Raw genomic sequence first — 15475 nt, forward strand, 5'->3', positions numbered from 1 at the left:
GACCTCAGGACTGCCGACAGTCAGGACTTTGCGGCAATTCTTGCGCCCTGACTCAAGTCACGCTAGCCGGCGGCGTAGTGATTTGAGCCAGCGCTCTTCATAAAACGGCTGAGAGACCTACTTGCTGCGTCAGCTGTCGCTGTTGGACAGCCTGCCTCTGGAACAGTGCCCGGAGCTCAGCTCGCTCTCCTGCAGCCTGTGCGGCGCCGGCCTCGCACCGTTGTTGTGTCGCCCGAAAGGCCTGCAGCTGGTCTCGCAGGTCGGCCAGGTCTGCCCTAAGCCGCGCCGCCTCGCCTTCGAAGCCCCGGCTCAAGCCCAGCGCCACGGTCACGTTGTCCTGCCGCGACAGCTCGGCGAGCTCGGCCTTGATCTGATCGACGGTGCTGCGCAACCAGTCCACGGAGGCACGGTGTGCACGGTCGCGCGCTTCAGTCCTTGACACCTCGTCGCGCTGTCCTGAACGCAGGGCGTCCAGCTGCAGCTGCAACCGGTCCAAGTCGGCCCTCAGCAGGGCCTGCGCGTCGGCCGGCCGCTCGCGTGCCACCTCCTGCAGGTCGTCCCGCACGCGTTTCAGCTGGTTCTCCAGTTGGTCCAGTGACTGACGCTCCTGCTCCAGCACGCGCAGGGACCGCGCGAAAGCGCGCTGCTCTTCGTGCTGCCGGCGCGGCCGGCGATGCCGGGGCGGACGCGCTGTGGTTGCAGGCGCAGTGCTCGTTGTCCACGGCGTTGTGGCTGCGAGTCGTTCTTCGAGCCGCCGCAACGCCGCGCGGTCCTGGTCGCGGCCCCGCTGTAGGGCTTGCAACTCGGCACGGAGTTCGCGCACCACGTTGCCCAGCGCAGCGTCATTATCCGAAGAACCGGCGTCCCCGACTTGCCACAGGTACATGACCAGTGCCAGTGCAAGGCTGCACCGTGTCATCGCAAGCGCGCACAGCCGCATCTGTGCGACTTGAGGAGTGTCACAGGTCCTGGAAACCGTGTCCGGCACAGACGGTCTAGTGCACGCGGCCTGCGCGCCCGCCGGGACAGCCCGGTTGTCGTCGCCGTGGAGCGCGCGCCGAGGCACGCCGAGGCGGTGGTGATGTTATCCGAACGCGAAGTCCTTGCCGTCCTGATTCAGTCCGCGGCTGCGGCGATTCTGGCTTCGGCACCCCAGCCTCGCGGCATGTCTCTCCGTCGAGCGCCCCCCCCTCCTCTCGGCCTCTCCTCCTTGCTTCTACCTTCTCTCCCGCCAGCCCTCGCTCGTTCGATTTCTTTCGGATCGAGCGCTTTCGTTCGCTCTGCGCTTGGCCTGCCTCTTGTTCCCGTCCTTTTCTGCGGCTGCCGTTCGTTTCCTCTCCCGTGTACCGCTTCCCCCCTTTTTTCTTCTTGATTGTGGGCCGTCTCTCTTTTTCCCCTGCTGGCGCTCCCCTCCCATCGGAGTCGGGATCTGCACCTGGTGGCCGCCGAGTTCTGCCTTCTCTCGTCTTTTTATTCTCTTTCTCTTTTATTTGTCTCGTCCCCTGCGTCTAGGCTCTTATTTGGTGACACATACTGCTCCCTCTCCGGTTTGTCCGTGTGTGTATATAGTCTGAGTTTGGGAAGTCTCCGTGAATTAATGGGTAGCAGTAGGCATATCACCCCATGTAATGCTCTTGCGACCAGTTACAGTCCCAGTCACGCGGTGGCCCCATGTAGATGGCGTAAAATGCAACACGCGTGTGTTCCGAGCTATGTGAGCGCGGGAAAAAAAACTTCAGAAAACAAAATTAATCGGGGGCCCTCCACTACGGCGCCTCTCATGACCCGTGTGTTCATCTTTTGCATCCGAGACGTTACAATCAGTCAATCAGTCAGTCACTTAAATTACCCGTATGCACTTATACCAACATTTATTATTGTACTGGCCTTTTGTATGTATTTTTCGAGTAGATAACCTCCGAAGGGTTGTCTACGTCAACACAGTGGACATGCCGTCCTGTTGCATTTGGCTTCCTGTCGCATCGATGTCTTTGAGGCCGCTACTCGGGGGGCGACAAAATCCCAAGATTTCAGGCGTATGTTGCTGTTTGGTTTTTGTCTTCTCTGTTCCCGGACTTTGTCATCTATTGACAAAAAGGAACCGCCTCTCTGTACGGTGTCTCTCATTGTGTGCTTGTTTGACTCTCGCACACCGCTAAGGAAAAAAGAAAGAAAGAGAAATAGCCTCAGTAATGTGCGTTACGATTTTATGCTGCCTCTTTATTTAGTTTTGAGTCCTTTTAGTAGGTTTTATTTGCTTCCTTTTGTCTTTCTCCGATTTCACTAACTTTATTTCAGTTGCTTGTTCTATCGGCGTTGCTCGTCTTGAGGGATAAAACGCGAAGGTAGTGCTTTGGCTCAGTTGAGAGAAAAAAAAGAAAAGCTCTCGCGCATTTCTTGTTATGGTAGATTTCGGTCATCTTTCTTTCTTTCTTTCTTTCTTTCTTTCTTTCTTTCTTTTTGGTTCCTGCCTCCGATCTGCTCCAAATCCTAGCATTTGCGGGAGGAGGAGCAGGGAGACGTTGGTGGATCCAGACGGCTCTATAGCTTTCCCAGAATTACCGGCAATGGTTCAGCTGTTGATGCAATCTCTGGCATAGCTCTATAACATAGGAGTCTCAGCGACATCAGACAAAATTTGATTGGGTGTCTTGGGGCCGTTCTTTGTAAAGTTTTTCGTTTTTCATTCATATTGGCCTTCGTCATTGGTTCGCACTTAGGCGCAACCCCGGCTATCGCCGGGATCGGCCAATCAGCGAAACGGATGATAAGAAAAACAAAAAAAAGAAAACGAACCTTACAAAACACAGCCTCTGCGCTCGCTACAAAGCGTGAGACCCCGGCTTATGGATTTAACCGTACAGTCTCTCCGAACCCTATACTCTATATAGTTAGTTCGAGCGAGTGTAGTAGACATTTAGAGGAAGGTCACCTAGCTGCTTCCGAAGTTAGTAATCCATTCGATGACGTAGTGGGCATGACTGGGCGGGTTGACGGGTTGTTGGATTGTTTGCAAACTACCTGCTTGCGTCCTGCTCTGTCTCATTGTTAGAATTGGCTTGTCTGCCTGTATCGTTCTGCTCTTCTATGATGATGATTCTTTCCCCTGTAATTCACCCGCCGCGGTGGCTTAGCGGCAGTGGTGTCGCGCTGCTAAGCACGAGGTCGTGGGATCAAATGCCGGCCGCGGCGGCCGCATTTCGGTGGGGCCGAAGTGCAAAAATTCCCGGGTCCCGCGCACTGGGGGCACGTTAAAGATCCCTTGCTGTTCAAAATTTATCCGGAGTGGACCACTTCGGCGTGCCTCATAACGAAATCGCGGTTCTGGCTCGTAAAACACCAGAATTCAATTCTGTAATTCCTTAGGGCACGCAATCATACTAGTGTAAAGAGTCGGCGGCTGTAGCCTTACAGACGGCTCACTCGCATCGCTCGTGCTGTTTCGTCGTGGTCACTGGCGAGTTTCAAGATTTTTAAAGCGAAGCTTTCTTTGGGAAGCCCTCCGAGCCGTGGTGGCTGTTGTCTTGCGGAATCGCTCAAACGCAAAAAATAAAATTATGCGAATTGAAAGCGTATGTTGGAATCCATTGAGCGCTGTTCTTTTGTGAAGCAGTTAACTAAATGCTGTAAAACTATTCATAGTCTGCACCGCATATCGCAGCACAGCGGTTACGTGCCTGCCCGGCAAGGCGAAGAGACCCACGCATTCGACCTACGTGACGGCGTCTTCGGTATCGCCCAGATTTCCTTGCACGATCTCCGGGATCGGCACACTTTACTCGGTGAGGAACCGACCGAGCAGACACACCAAAACCTGGGGAAGAAGGCATAGAGAGCTAAGCTTTAATAAAGAAATTATGCACTTGCAGGCGTATGTTTGTTGCAGTCGCGATATTTAGGCACCGTTTATTGCTTTGGTTGCCTAATTCCACAGAAACCAGAGCCGGGCATTGGTGAATCGGTAGTGGTAGTACATATAGTTATACGTAAGCCGATTTGTGGTAAGACTGCTGTCCCATGTGTGAACAGAAAAAGTCCCCCCAGCACATGCAAACAGACGCTCTAATCATTAGGCCACAATGGCACGCCTACTTCTATCGTGCGAACGCCAACTGTGAGCGCTTCGAGACACACATGGCTCTCGCGGGAGAGTTTCGTGGCGTCCCACGATTCAGGTGCCGTAGGCGCTGGCGGCGCTGTGTCGCCTTTCTCCGCTGCCTTAGCCGACGGTTGCCGGGCGCGTTTCAAGTCCGCTGCGCGTCTCTTATCGAGGTGCACCGTTTCGTCGCTCTCGAAAGCTTTCGCTTGCACCGGTTACACAGTGCGTGGAGATATGCGCTTATTATTATTATTTTTTGGGGGGGAGGGGGGTGTTACCATAATTTCATGCTTTTGAAGACTTTCTCTTTCTTCCTTTCTTTTCCTTTCTTTCTTTCTTTCTTTCTTTCTTTCTCGCAATAACAGCCCTGGGCAATCTGTCGAGCTGACTAATTACTCTCTAAAGTATGGGGGCGAAGGAGCTGTCATTGGCCTGAAAACGAATGAGTGGGAAAGTTAGGTTATCTTTGGCATATTTTAACAACGTTTGTAAAAAAACAGTTGCGCGAATACATTATTTCAACATCGTACTAAGCTTTCCCATTCGTTTCTTATTCCTACACTCTCATTTCATTGTACCTGATTGCCATGTTTTCTTGCATTACGTCTTTAAGTATGTAAGTAAGCATTATGTGTTTTGGATTTATTATTGTTATTCGTATTTAACAAATTATTACTTTGCTGTAACCATGTGATGCCATTATTAATTCTGTTACTTCTAGTAACACCCACGCATCTTAAATGTATGTATCGGTTATGTTCATCTTTTTTATGTCATTACTTTTTCTATACTAGTTTAAACATTTTTGTTCGTTATGTGTGCTTTTTTTTCACGTTATCTATTAATTTTTGTGTGTGCTGCCTTGTGTATATATATACGGGTCTCCAGGCACCTTCAAGCTGCATTTCGCTGCTTTTCGCCCGGGGTGACCCTCAACTGTTATGTTGGAAACAAACTATCTTTATTAACTGATTGATGTCATGTCGCTCCCCACACTTTTAATTTTTCTTCGTCAGTAACTTGCTGTGGCGTTTTGATACGCACTATTTGCGGTCGTAGCCAATGCCGTTAGCTCAGTTCTCTACGTATTAAGATCAAACCTCTCTCAACAGAACAGCGCCACTTGTGCGAACGCTGGCTTCAAGCGCAGTTTTTCTCTCGTCGAAGAACTGTGGGGTGCTGGTGTGGAACTCGTAGCGCTTTCGCCTCGCGTGAATTGTATATCGCGCCTTGTCGGCGCTTAAAAATCACAGCTTTCAACCGCGAAACGTTGCATTTCTCAGCGCTCATCCGACTGTCATAGTTCCGTCGATGTGCATTGGAACTGGAAGCAAGATCGCTTACGTAGACACCCATTTTTGTTTTTAAACTCTTTGACCACAGCGAATGCAGAAACAGGGTACGCGCTTAGATGTGCTCAAAGTTGAAGTGCCTTTGATGAGCGCCGGGAAATCGCGACCGGAAGCGGGCTTCCGCATGCTTCGAAAAAAAAAAATATAAGAGGAAGAAAGAAACATAATTGCGTTAGAAAAACCCCCCCATCTGTCTTCAGTTTTATTTTTCTTGAAGCAAAAAGCAGCAAAAAGAAGAAACACAAAGAAATCAGAATTTGTGCAATACAATTAAGCGAATTCATGCAACTAATCTTAAATTACCGTTGACGTTACTTTGCGGGTGTAATAATTTATACCAGACACAATTTCATCCAGTTTGCGCAACATTAAGTTCAGTGGTCTGAAGTACCTGAAAGGTTCATTCCTCTAAGCATGAAATTCGACGTGCATCTCTTGTCGCGGGATGTGATCGGACCTTTTTATGGAGGACGTATTACATGACGGAATGACGTGATTCCCATTCATCGAAAATCAGCAACAAAGTGACTTAGCACGCTAAATCACACAATTTACCTCACCTATATCAACAGATGTTAGCGGCAGCACGCAGAGAAGGACGTGCCCCTGTTTTCAAAAAGTGCGAACGGGCATGCGAGCTCGTACTTAGAGAAATCCGTTCGGCTTTCTTCAGTACCTAACCTCTGAGTGGGATAGACTGCTGGGCGAATTAATAATACATGACCAATGAAATGCAGTGCCGCAAAGCAAGGAACAAGAAAGAAAAGAGCGTCAGCGCAGGACGGCTACTATGGATTGAAAGCTTATTGAAAAATCGAACAAATATAAGTGCACAGAAACACCCGCTCGTAGAAAAAAAGAACAGTAATGAAAAGAAAACCAAGCCACCGTTCCCACTGATGGTATCGAAGCAGGCTCACCATCCTGTCGTTCCATTTTATCTTTCATCGCGGTTCTACAAAAGCATGTCTGAGTGCCTGACAAGCTAAAAAAAAAGAAAAGAGAAAGAAATCCTGCAGTTGCTGTTTCCTCTAATTGATAGAGGCGTACCGCTTTAGCACAGATCGCTCTTGTGAGGGCCTTATCGAACTTCGCTTAGGTTTCGCTGTCACTTTATCGAGAAAAGGCTCCGTAGGAAGTACCTTACTACCCTTGATTCTCAATTTCTCCAGAAACCCTCACTCCCGTTTTCTGATGGCGGGCTGAACAGGTTGAACTGAAGAACTCCTAGAGCGATATTTTGAACATCATGAACGGCAACAGGTCCTTCGATTTGCTATACTTTACGCCAGGTCGACATTTTCGACATCCTACAATGTACACCCTTGAGCTGTCAGAGAACACCATCCAGTACGTCTAAATTCACCCTTACGTTCTAGCTCGGTTTCACAATATAGCAAACCCTCAACGTGAAACGGACCACGTAGTAACGCACGCGTCAATGCTGCACAAATTGCCCAGAAAAATTGAAACACTGCAAACGCAAGTAAAGAAAACGATAAAAAAAAAGGGGGGGGGGAGTGCAGCCTGTCGGATTTTCGTCCCTGAAAGAGCAACTTTGTCAGCAGAATTGCTAAAGCCACAAAGAACATGATGGAAAGAAAATGCGGAGATAATTATTACGCGATGTCAACGTCTCACCGTAGTCGTTGGAAACATCTAGGTGCCTAAACACTCATCCGCAGTGTTCTTCCTTGTAATTCTGGTAGCTATTCATATGATCATAAACGAAGTCACCAGCTGAGGATATGTGTCTGTCATCTAAAAAAGAAAAAAAAAATCCTTGCACTACATCCTTCTCTGTCGGCGGCATTTAAAGTTGTGACTCGGTAACTTGCAACATCTTGTATACGACTATCTAGAGACCCTACATAGCAACTATCATATCATAATATGGAATACGTAGTAGGCTATTACAAAATTTCACCAGATTATTGGCACCCCATATTTTACTTTACTAACGTATAATCAGCCATTTGCTAAACGATTTTATCGCTGTAGTCAACCGAATATAGCTGCATAGGAAGATATAATTTCTTTTTGGAGCCAGATATTTCAACCACTGCAGTACGGTGGCTCCTGGTGAAGTGAGGGAATAGTGGGAGCATAATTTCCAGCCCGACGCGCAGGCGGCGAGGCAATTAGACGCTCCACTTTGCGCGTTCCTCACTGAGGGCTGGGACCTGGCGTTGCAAGGATTGAAATGCCATAAGCTACAATAAAAACCTAAATTTTATTTTTAGTGGCACGAGCATCGAGTGACACTCTTGTTTCTTGCGCAGCACTTTCAGTTCACCTCCTGAGACGACCGGAGACGAAATTCAAAATGAAAAAAAAAAAGAAAAATAGTACAGTACAGAATTATGGCTTTTATTATAGATATGATATCACAGCATAAGTTTAGTTACAAGCTGAATTACAGAAGTGCCTGGAATAATTACAATTAATTAGAAATCACTCATTACTGAACACCAAAGAATAGAATCGTAGACTTTAGAGACCCGCCACGTGAGCACGACTTTGGCGGAAATCCTGCAAACCCGGAACTAGAAAGTGGAAGTAATGACGTAGCTAGTGACGTCACACACAAGAAGGTGGCATGGTATTTAACCGAATAATTAATGGAAAACGGTTGCCTGGCATAGACTGAACATCTGCTTAGCAGAGCGTATGTGACGTCACTCCCTCCTCTCTTGCTTCTCTCCCGGCTCTCACCTGCTCGCTCGCTCACTTGTTGCTGCTGCGCGTGCGCTCGTTACATGCTCTGACGTCAGCACCGGAGAGGGAACATAAGGTGAGCTTTGTGCACTGCTCGCTAGGGGACTGCACCCCGCCAGGTAGCGCGCGCTGCGCTTCCTCCTCGCTCTCCCTCGCTCCTCGCCCGCACATCGTGCCAGGGGAAAGACGTTCGCTCGCTTAACCTAAAGAACAACAGCGCCGAGGTACGAGTGCCACAATAGACACCTAAGTCAAAGATTAGGGTCACCTACCATTTTTTTCTTTTGCAGCCGGATTCCTCGTGTGATTAATAATAAATCTGGAAAGTCTTGTCCGAGGAAATGTCAATGAATAGGCAGTTAGGACATTGTGATGCGGAGTTAACACATTGTACCTGACATCAGTGCGTCCTCAAGTGCTTTTGCGAGCAGATTTACCAGAGGAATGCATGACCATAACCGAGAGTTCAATCAATCAACCAACCAATCAATCAATCAATCAATCAATCAATCAATCAATCAATCAATCAATCAATCAATCAATCAATCAATCAATCAAAATGAAACGTTATTACAACATTAGGAGAAGTTTATACATATTGTTGCGGTTAATGTTGAACCGGCTTTATTTAAGCGACGAGGTTGATGGTGAAGATAAGATGGCGTCACGAGGCTGCGCCAGCTAACGTCTTCCTCCTCTTCTCCTCGCCCGGCTCATGCTGTAGCATTCCCCGGTTCCCAGACGAAGCCCGCTGGGCAAGTCCAAATCACTCGGAAAGCGAAGAGTGAAACCGCTTAAGACGAGCAACACGTACTAACTGGGTCCGGCTAGACCGACGACCAGCGGATGTCAAGCGTGCCACCACGTACGTCAAGTCACTCAAGCGATCTACAATGACGAATGGGCCCTAGTACTGGGGTAAAAACTTTTCGCATAAGCCACGTTTACGTTCCGGAGTCTACAACCACACAAAGTCTCCTTTAGTGTACGACACAGACTGGTGTCGGCTGTCATAGCGCTCTTTCGATCGGTGTTGCGATGCCACAGTACGAAGACGAGCGATACACCGGTCTTCTTCGGCAAGACAAAGCGTCTTGGCAACAGAGTACTCGCTGTGAAAGTCAAACGGCAGTATAGTGTCAATGAAGCTTAGCGATGGACGTGCGTAAAGGAGATAAAAAGGACTGTAATCGGTCGTCTCATGCTTTGCAGTATTACAAGGATAGGTGATGAAGGGGAGTACGTCATCCCGGTCTGTGTGATCGGAAGATACGTACGTGGCCAGCATGTTAGAGTTCTGTTCGTACGTTCTACAAGCTCATTTGTCTGAGGGTGATAAGGCGTTGAATGACGGAACTGCGAACTGCAGAGACGAAGCAGTTCTTCTACGGCGTCCTCAACGAACTGACGACCGAGATCGCTAGTGATGACACGGGGGGACCATGTCGAAGAATAATGAATCGAAGCAAAAACGTTGCAACGGACGCAGCTGTTGAAGATGGTACGGCCGCCGTTTCCGCGTAACGGGTCAGATGGTCGACGCATACGATCACCCATCGGTTGTCGTTGGATGATCGGGGAAATGGGCCCAGAAGATCGTTACCCACTTGTTCAAATGGCAGGCGAGGCGGCGGCAGAGGTTGGAGAAGACCTGGCGGAGCGGTCATATAGGGTGCTTGTAGCGTTGACATTGTTCGCAACTGGCGACGTAATGCTTGACTGCGTCCCGCATTCCGGGCCAGTAAAAACGCTCCTGTGTACGGTTCAAAGTTATGATAAATCCTAGATGGCCAGAGGTCACATCGTCGTGCATGGCTCTCAGTATATCCGCTCGCAGACTCTGCGGCACCACCAGAAGGAAGCGTGTGCCTTTAGCCGAATAATTGGTCTTGTAAAGCAGGCCGTCACGGACACAAAATCGACCGGTGGCTCCAGGACGCGATGCGGCTACGAATAGATGCTCCAAACTAATATTATTTTCCTGCTCTGCTTTGAAAGTCATCGAGTCTCGGAATGTAGAAGAAATGGGAGCAAAACAGTAATCAAAATTGTCTTCGTCACACTCCGTCGTCGTCAGAGGAAGGCGGGAGAGACAGTCCGCATCTGCGTGGCGACGCCCGGACTTGTAGGAAATAACGAAGTAGGATGCTCCTGCAGTCGAAGAGCCCAATGTGCCAGTCGTCCACTCGGGTCACGGAGATTCACCAACCAGCATAACGTGCGGTGGTCAGTAACGATAGTGAACGGGCGTCCGTAGATATAGGGCCGGAATTTGTGGACAGCGAAAACAGCCGCCAAGCATTCTTGCTCAGTCACAGTGTAATTGCGTTCCGCCTTAGTCAAAGAGCGACTAGCATAAGCCACAACGTGTTCAGCTCCTTGATGACGTTGCACTAGTACGGCACCGATGCCGATGCCACTGGCATCAGCGTGCACTTCCGTAGGTGAGGATGCATCGAAGTTACGTAATATGGGCCCTGACGTTAGTAGAAATTTTAGCTGGCGGAACGCGTCGTCGCAAGCCGATGTCCAGTTGAAAGGGACGGCTTTTTGGAGAAGACATGTTAGGGGGTACACCACGTCGGCGAATCTTGGGGCGAAGCGACGAAAATACGAGCACAGGCCCAAGAAACTCCTCAACACCCGCACTGACTTCGGTGCTTCGAAGGAGCTGACTGCCTAAATCTTACGTGGATCTGGCCTCACACCGTTTTTGTCGACGAGATGCCCAAGTACTAACGTCTCGGTTTCCCCGAAACGACATTTCTTGGAATTTAGGATCAAGCCGGCTTGTTTGACATAATCCAGAACAAGACTGAGATGGCTGTTATGCTCACTCTATGTGCTGCCAAAAATCACCACATCATCTAGGTAGCACAAACAAATTTCCCATTTAAGTCCTCGGAGGATAGTATCCATGAATCGTTCGAATGTTGCTGGCGCGTTACAAAGGCCGAACGGCATAACGTTAAATTCATAAAGGCCGTCTGGTGTCACGAAGGCCGTTTTCTCCTTATCGTCTGGGTGCATGGGTATCTGCCAATACCCTGATCGCAAATCCAGTGATGAAAAGTAGGCAGCGGAATGTAGACAATCGATGACATCATCAATTCTAGGAAGCGGATACACATCCTTTTTGGTGACCGCATTCAGTTTCCTGTCATCAGCGCAGAACCGCCACGATCCATCCTTCTTCTTTACTAAAATTACTGGTGCTGCCCACGGGCTAGAGGACTCTTGAACAACACTTTTCCGCAGCATGTCTTTCACCTGTTCAGCAATAACTGTCCTATCTGTTGAAGAAACGCGCTAATGCTTTTGCCGAATGGGGTGCGCAGATCCGGTGTCAATTCTGTGGCGAGCACGAGAACGCGGGAGTGAAGCCTGCGTGTCGCCTTGTGTGAAATCGAACATAGAAAGATGTGCCCACAAAACTTGTCCGAGAGCGTGGCGCTCATGTGAAGGAAGCGCCTTGTTGATCATCCGTAGGATCTGCTCTTCAGAAATGCTTCGCTGGGGATCGCTAGTATGAAACTGCTCCTCCTCGGTTAGAACTGTAATGGAGCTGAAAGTAATCTCGTCAAATTCAGCGAGCTTTTTATCATGCGGGAGAATAGCAGGGACGCAAGAACAATTGAAAGCCCACAAATTTCAGGCGCCATTCACTACTCTCACGATAGAGCGTGGTACGAGCACATATTTCTTTGCGCAGCTCGACGTAAGTGGCTGGACTTGCGCGTCAAACGATGAAAGGTCGGCAGCAGTGAAATTGACAGGGATACGTGATAGCGACAAAGGCGGTTGCAGCAAATCGTTTGAAACAACACAATAGTTTTTCTCTGGTAAGGATGTGTCGGCAAGGATGGCGAGAAGCGCGCTGTTCAAAGTAATTTCGCCTGTGCCACAGTTAACGGATGCACCACAATCCTGAAGAAAGTCAATCCCAAGAATCACATCATGAGTACACCGCGGTAGTACGAGAAATTCCGTTTTAAGATCTTCTCTTCCGAATAAAACACTTGTAACACAAATACCAAGGGGAACTAGGCACTCTCCACTGAAACCACGAAACGTTACACGATCATTCCACGGGAACATAACTATCCGACCCAGCCTCTCTTTGCTGGGTACTTCGACCAAGACGACGGAGCTGCTACAGCAAGTGCCACGCCGGAGCCGACGCCTCGCTCGACTGCCTCCGACACCTTTTGAGATCCATATGTCCCACAGCGGCGATCAACAGCCTCCTCTGGCTGCTCCAGTGCGAACGACCGGCGCCTGGATGCATCAGATGGAGCCCCGCCCTTTCTCAGGAAAATTCGGCGAGGACGTGGAGGAATGGCTCACCCACTATACAAGCGTGTGAGCAAGTACAACGGCTGGAACTCCACGGCTCAGCTCGACAATGTGGTTCTGTTCCTCACAGACACTGCGCTAGTGTGGTTCGAGAACCGTGAAGATACCTTCACAACGTGCGACAGCTTCGTTACTCACCTCACAGAGTGCTTTGGCGATTCCACCACGAAAAGGAAGCGGGCGGAGCAGACATTGCTTCAGCGCGCTCAAGTTCCAGGTGAGACTTGTACTACGTACATAGAGGCGATCCTGAAGCTTTGCAAAACGGTCTATTCTCGAATGTCCGAAGAGTACAAAGTTGAACACCTTCTCAAAGGCATAGCCGAGGATGTTTACATTTTTTTAATCGGAAAGGAGAGTCTCGCCTCGGTCGCCGACCTCATCAAACATTGCCGCACATTTGAGGCCTTGAAGCTGCCTCCTCTTCTCCTCGCCCGGCTCATGCCGTAGCAATATATATTTGGACCGATAGTCTGAGTAGCTATTAGTGGCAAGAAGTTGCAGTGGCGCCCTCTCGTGAGGGACGTCATTGACGTCAGTGACGTCATTTCCGCAACGGAAACGACCGACTGTTGTTATGGCGTTATGGCGAGGTACGTATTGTTCGCGAAACCCATCCGTTCACAACCATTTCGAATAGAAACCATGAGGCAGTTCTTTGCAGTGCTAACTGCAGTGTGTAAGGTATACTCGAGGCGTTACAGCGCATCTTAAGCTTCCTTGAAGAGGAAAATCTAAGTACCTTTGTAGCACCATGTCTCGAACGCCCGTGGCTTAAGTATACAAACTGAGATCGATTCGCTTGGCCAGTCAATAAGACACCGCCACGTATAACCGCCTCATAAAGAAAGCAGCACAAAGATGATATGATTTCACTTGATGTTTGACCTCCTGCGGTGAATGATGATATCGTCTATGTGTCCCATACTACTAATAAATCAGGCTTAAGCTTCTTGCTGGCTGCAGTATGAAATGCATATTTGGCCCCAAAAGCTAGGCCTAGCAGTTGTGTCAGTTTCGCTAAACAGATCTGTCATAACTATTCCTCCAGCAGTAAGCACTGCTAAATTGCTGAAATTAGTTTAACGTGTAGCACCGAAAAGGAAATAAATATTGATTCACACCTTTTCATGTTCTACAAACATCTGAAAGCCTAATTTAGCTTTACTTCAAATTACCGCCGCATAATATTAACTTGCGATGAACGGCCTAATCTGGAAAATCAGTTCAAAAAGCAGTTGAGAAATATACTGCAGTGTTAGTTCACTGCCGAACGCTTCTCTAAAGAAATGCGAAAATTCGATATTTTACCATGAACCACTCATTATGAGCAAATAAATTCTAGCGGGTTAAAGTCAAGGTAAATGTTGTTACATGCTTGTTGTACCACGGCAAGTATACTCACTTAACGTAATTGTTCCATCTTAAGTTTTTTGCTTTTATACTTATATTATCCACGTTAGCTATAACTGCAGAGTGCGAAACCTCGCATGAAAAACACCTACCACGCTGGACTGAGCTCCGTCGGCTGGCACTGAGACGTTGCCTTTGAGAAATATATTGTTGTCTAGGAGAGGAGCTCTTTCAATAAACTTTGAATAAGCTTGACGAACGAGGACATCGTAAACATATATCTGAGAGGACTGTCATAAGTGTACTAGAATAGGGAATGAGAGCGCGAACAAACGGAAACACAGCAGCAAGCTCCCGGACACTGCGCGAACTAGTAACAGACGACAGTAGCGAGTCCTTGCCCTGACATTAATAGAAGGGCGCTCGCAGTGCCCCTTATAGGTCATTCTCGGGGCTAGTAGTTCCCTTCGGTGGTCGTCATCACATTGCTTTGGCTCTTCAGAGCTTCGTAGAGCATCTGTTGTTCAATGCCGGCTGAGGGACTCCCTAGCACAGTCGAAGTCCTTTTCTGTGTATGGCTTCTACACGTTCGTATTGACTATCTGAGGATGACATCAGAGGTAACTGCTATAAGATGCGACTTGGAACAAACGGTGTATGTAGCCGTAGCCGTAACATCGGCGCCGGGGGATCGCCCTAGCGTATGCCAACGACTCGCTTGAGCACAAGAAGTCTCTGTGAGGATCACTCCACAATGTGGTCAACAGCGCGGCACCACAGTGGCTTGTGTTCCAAGGTAATGCCAAGAAATCGCACGTGGGTAACTTGTCGAATCTGGTACCCGTTCACATTCAGCTTCAAGCGTGTAGACATTCTTGGCGAGTCTCCCAAGAATACTAAACCATCGAACACTCGTGAAGGTGTCTAGATATGCCGATGATATCTGCATATGGGTCTCCGGCTGCCAGCGTCGTCGCCTCGTACGAGTAGCCCAGGGAGCAGTAAATGCTATTCAGAGCCACTTGATGACGCTTGGCTTATCACTATCAGTAGAGAAATCATCATTCATACTATTTCCTGCAATTAAAAGTGTTGCATAATTGTTTGCCTTGTTTAGAGTACTAGTGCTGCAAAAGCAGCCCAGAATGACGTGCATAACTCAATAATCGGAAAAATGTGGACCCCACGATCGCTCGATTCGTAAGTTATTAAATTAAAGACTCATAGTTGGGGGAACAGTTGTGAAGTTGGCTGAGATAAAAAGAAAGAGAAAGAAGAAAGAAAAGAGCAAGAAAAAGGAAATAAGATTTCTGCTGTTTCGAGTGTGAGTCGGCACCGTTTCGCCAAAGTGTTTAATCCTTTCTCATGTATGCCGCATTGTTATGCACTTCGCTTGACACGGGTCGTTGGAGATGCCTCTCAGCTGAGAACGGAATCGTCGGCAGACTTGGTAACTTTTCTTACGGATTGTCTTTGGCGTGCATTTGGTGACAGTTATGAAGACACACACTTGTTTTAACGTCAACAATTTCTTTTTGTGTCTGTAAAAAAAAAAAATATCGAAGTAAGTTTAACTTTCTTTTTTTTTATTCTCCGT

At 48.4% G+C, this 15475-nt stretch overlaps 2 protein-coding genes across 9 annotated transcripts in view; one reads left to right on the plus strand and one right to left on the minus strand.

Annotated features, from left to right (window-relative positions):
• The window catches only part of LOC135904828 (protein scabrous-like), a 59441-nt gene extending 58321 nt beyond the window's left edge, over positions 1 to 1120 (minus strand). The window contains exon 1 of the mRNA XM_065435813.1: positions 122 to 1120. Coding sequence (XP_065291885.1) covers positions 122 to 940 — 819 coding nt within the window. The 5' untranslated portion in view covers positions 941 to 1120. The remainder of the gene's footprint in view (positions 1 to 121) is intronic.
• The window catches only part of LOC135904829 (uncharacterized), an 809532-nt gene that overhangs the window by 281405 nt on the left and 512652 nt on the right, over positions 1 to 15475 (plus strand). The gene's annotated exons all lie outside the window — the stretch shown is intronic.

The sequence above is a fragment of the Dermacentor albipictus genome, chromosome 1 (genome assembly GCF_038994185.2).
Source record: "Dermacentor albipictus isolate Rhodes 1998 colony chromosome 1, USDA_Dalb.pri_finalv2, whole genome shotgun sequence".
Classification (NCBI taxonomy): Eukaryota; Metazoa; Arthropoda; class Arachnida; order Ixodida; family Ixodidae; genus Dermacentor; species Dermacentor albipictus.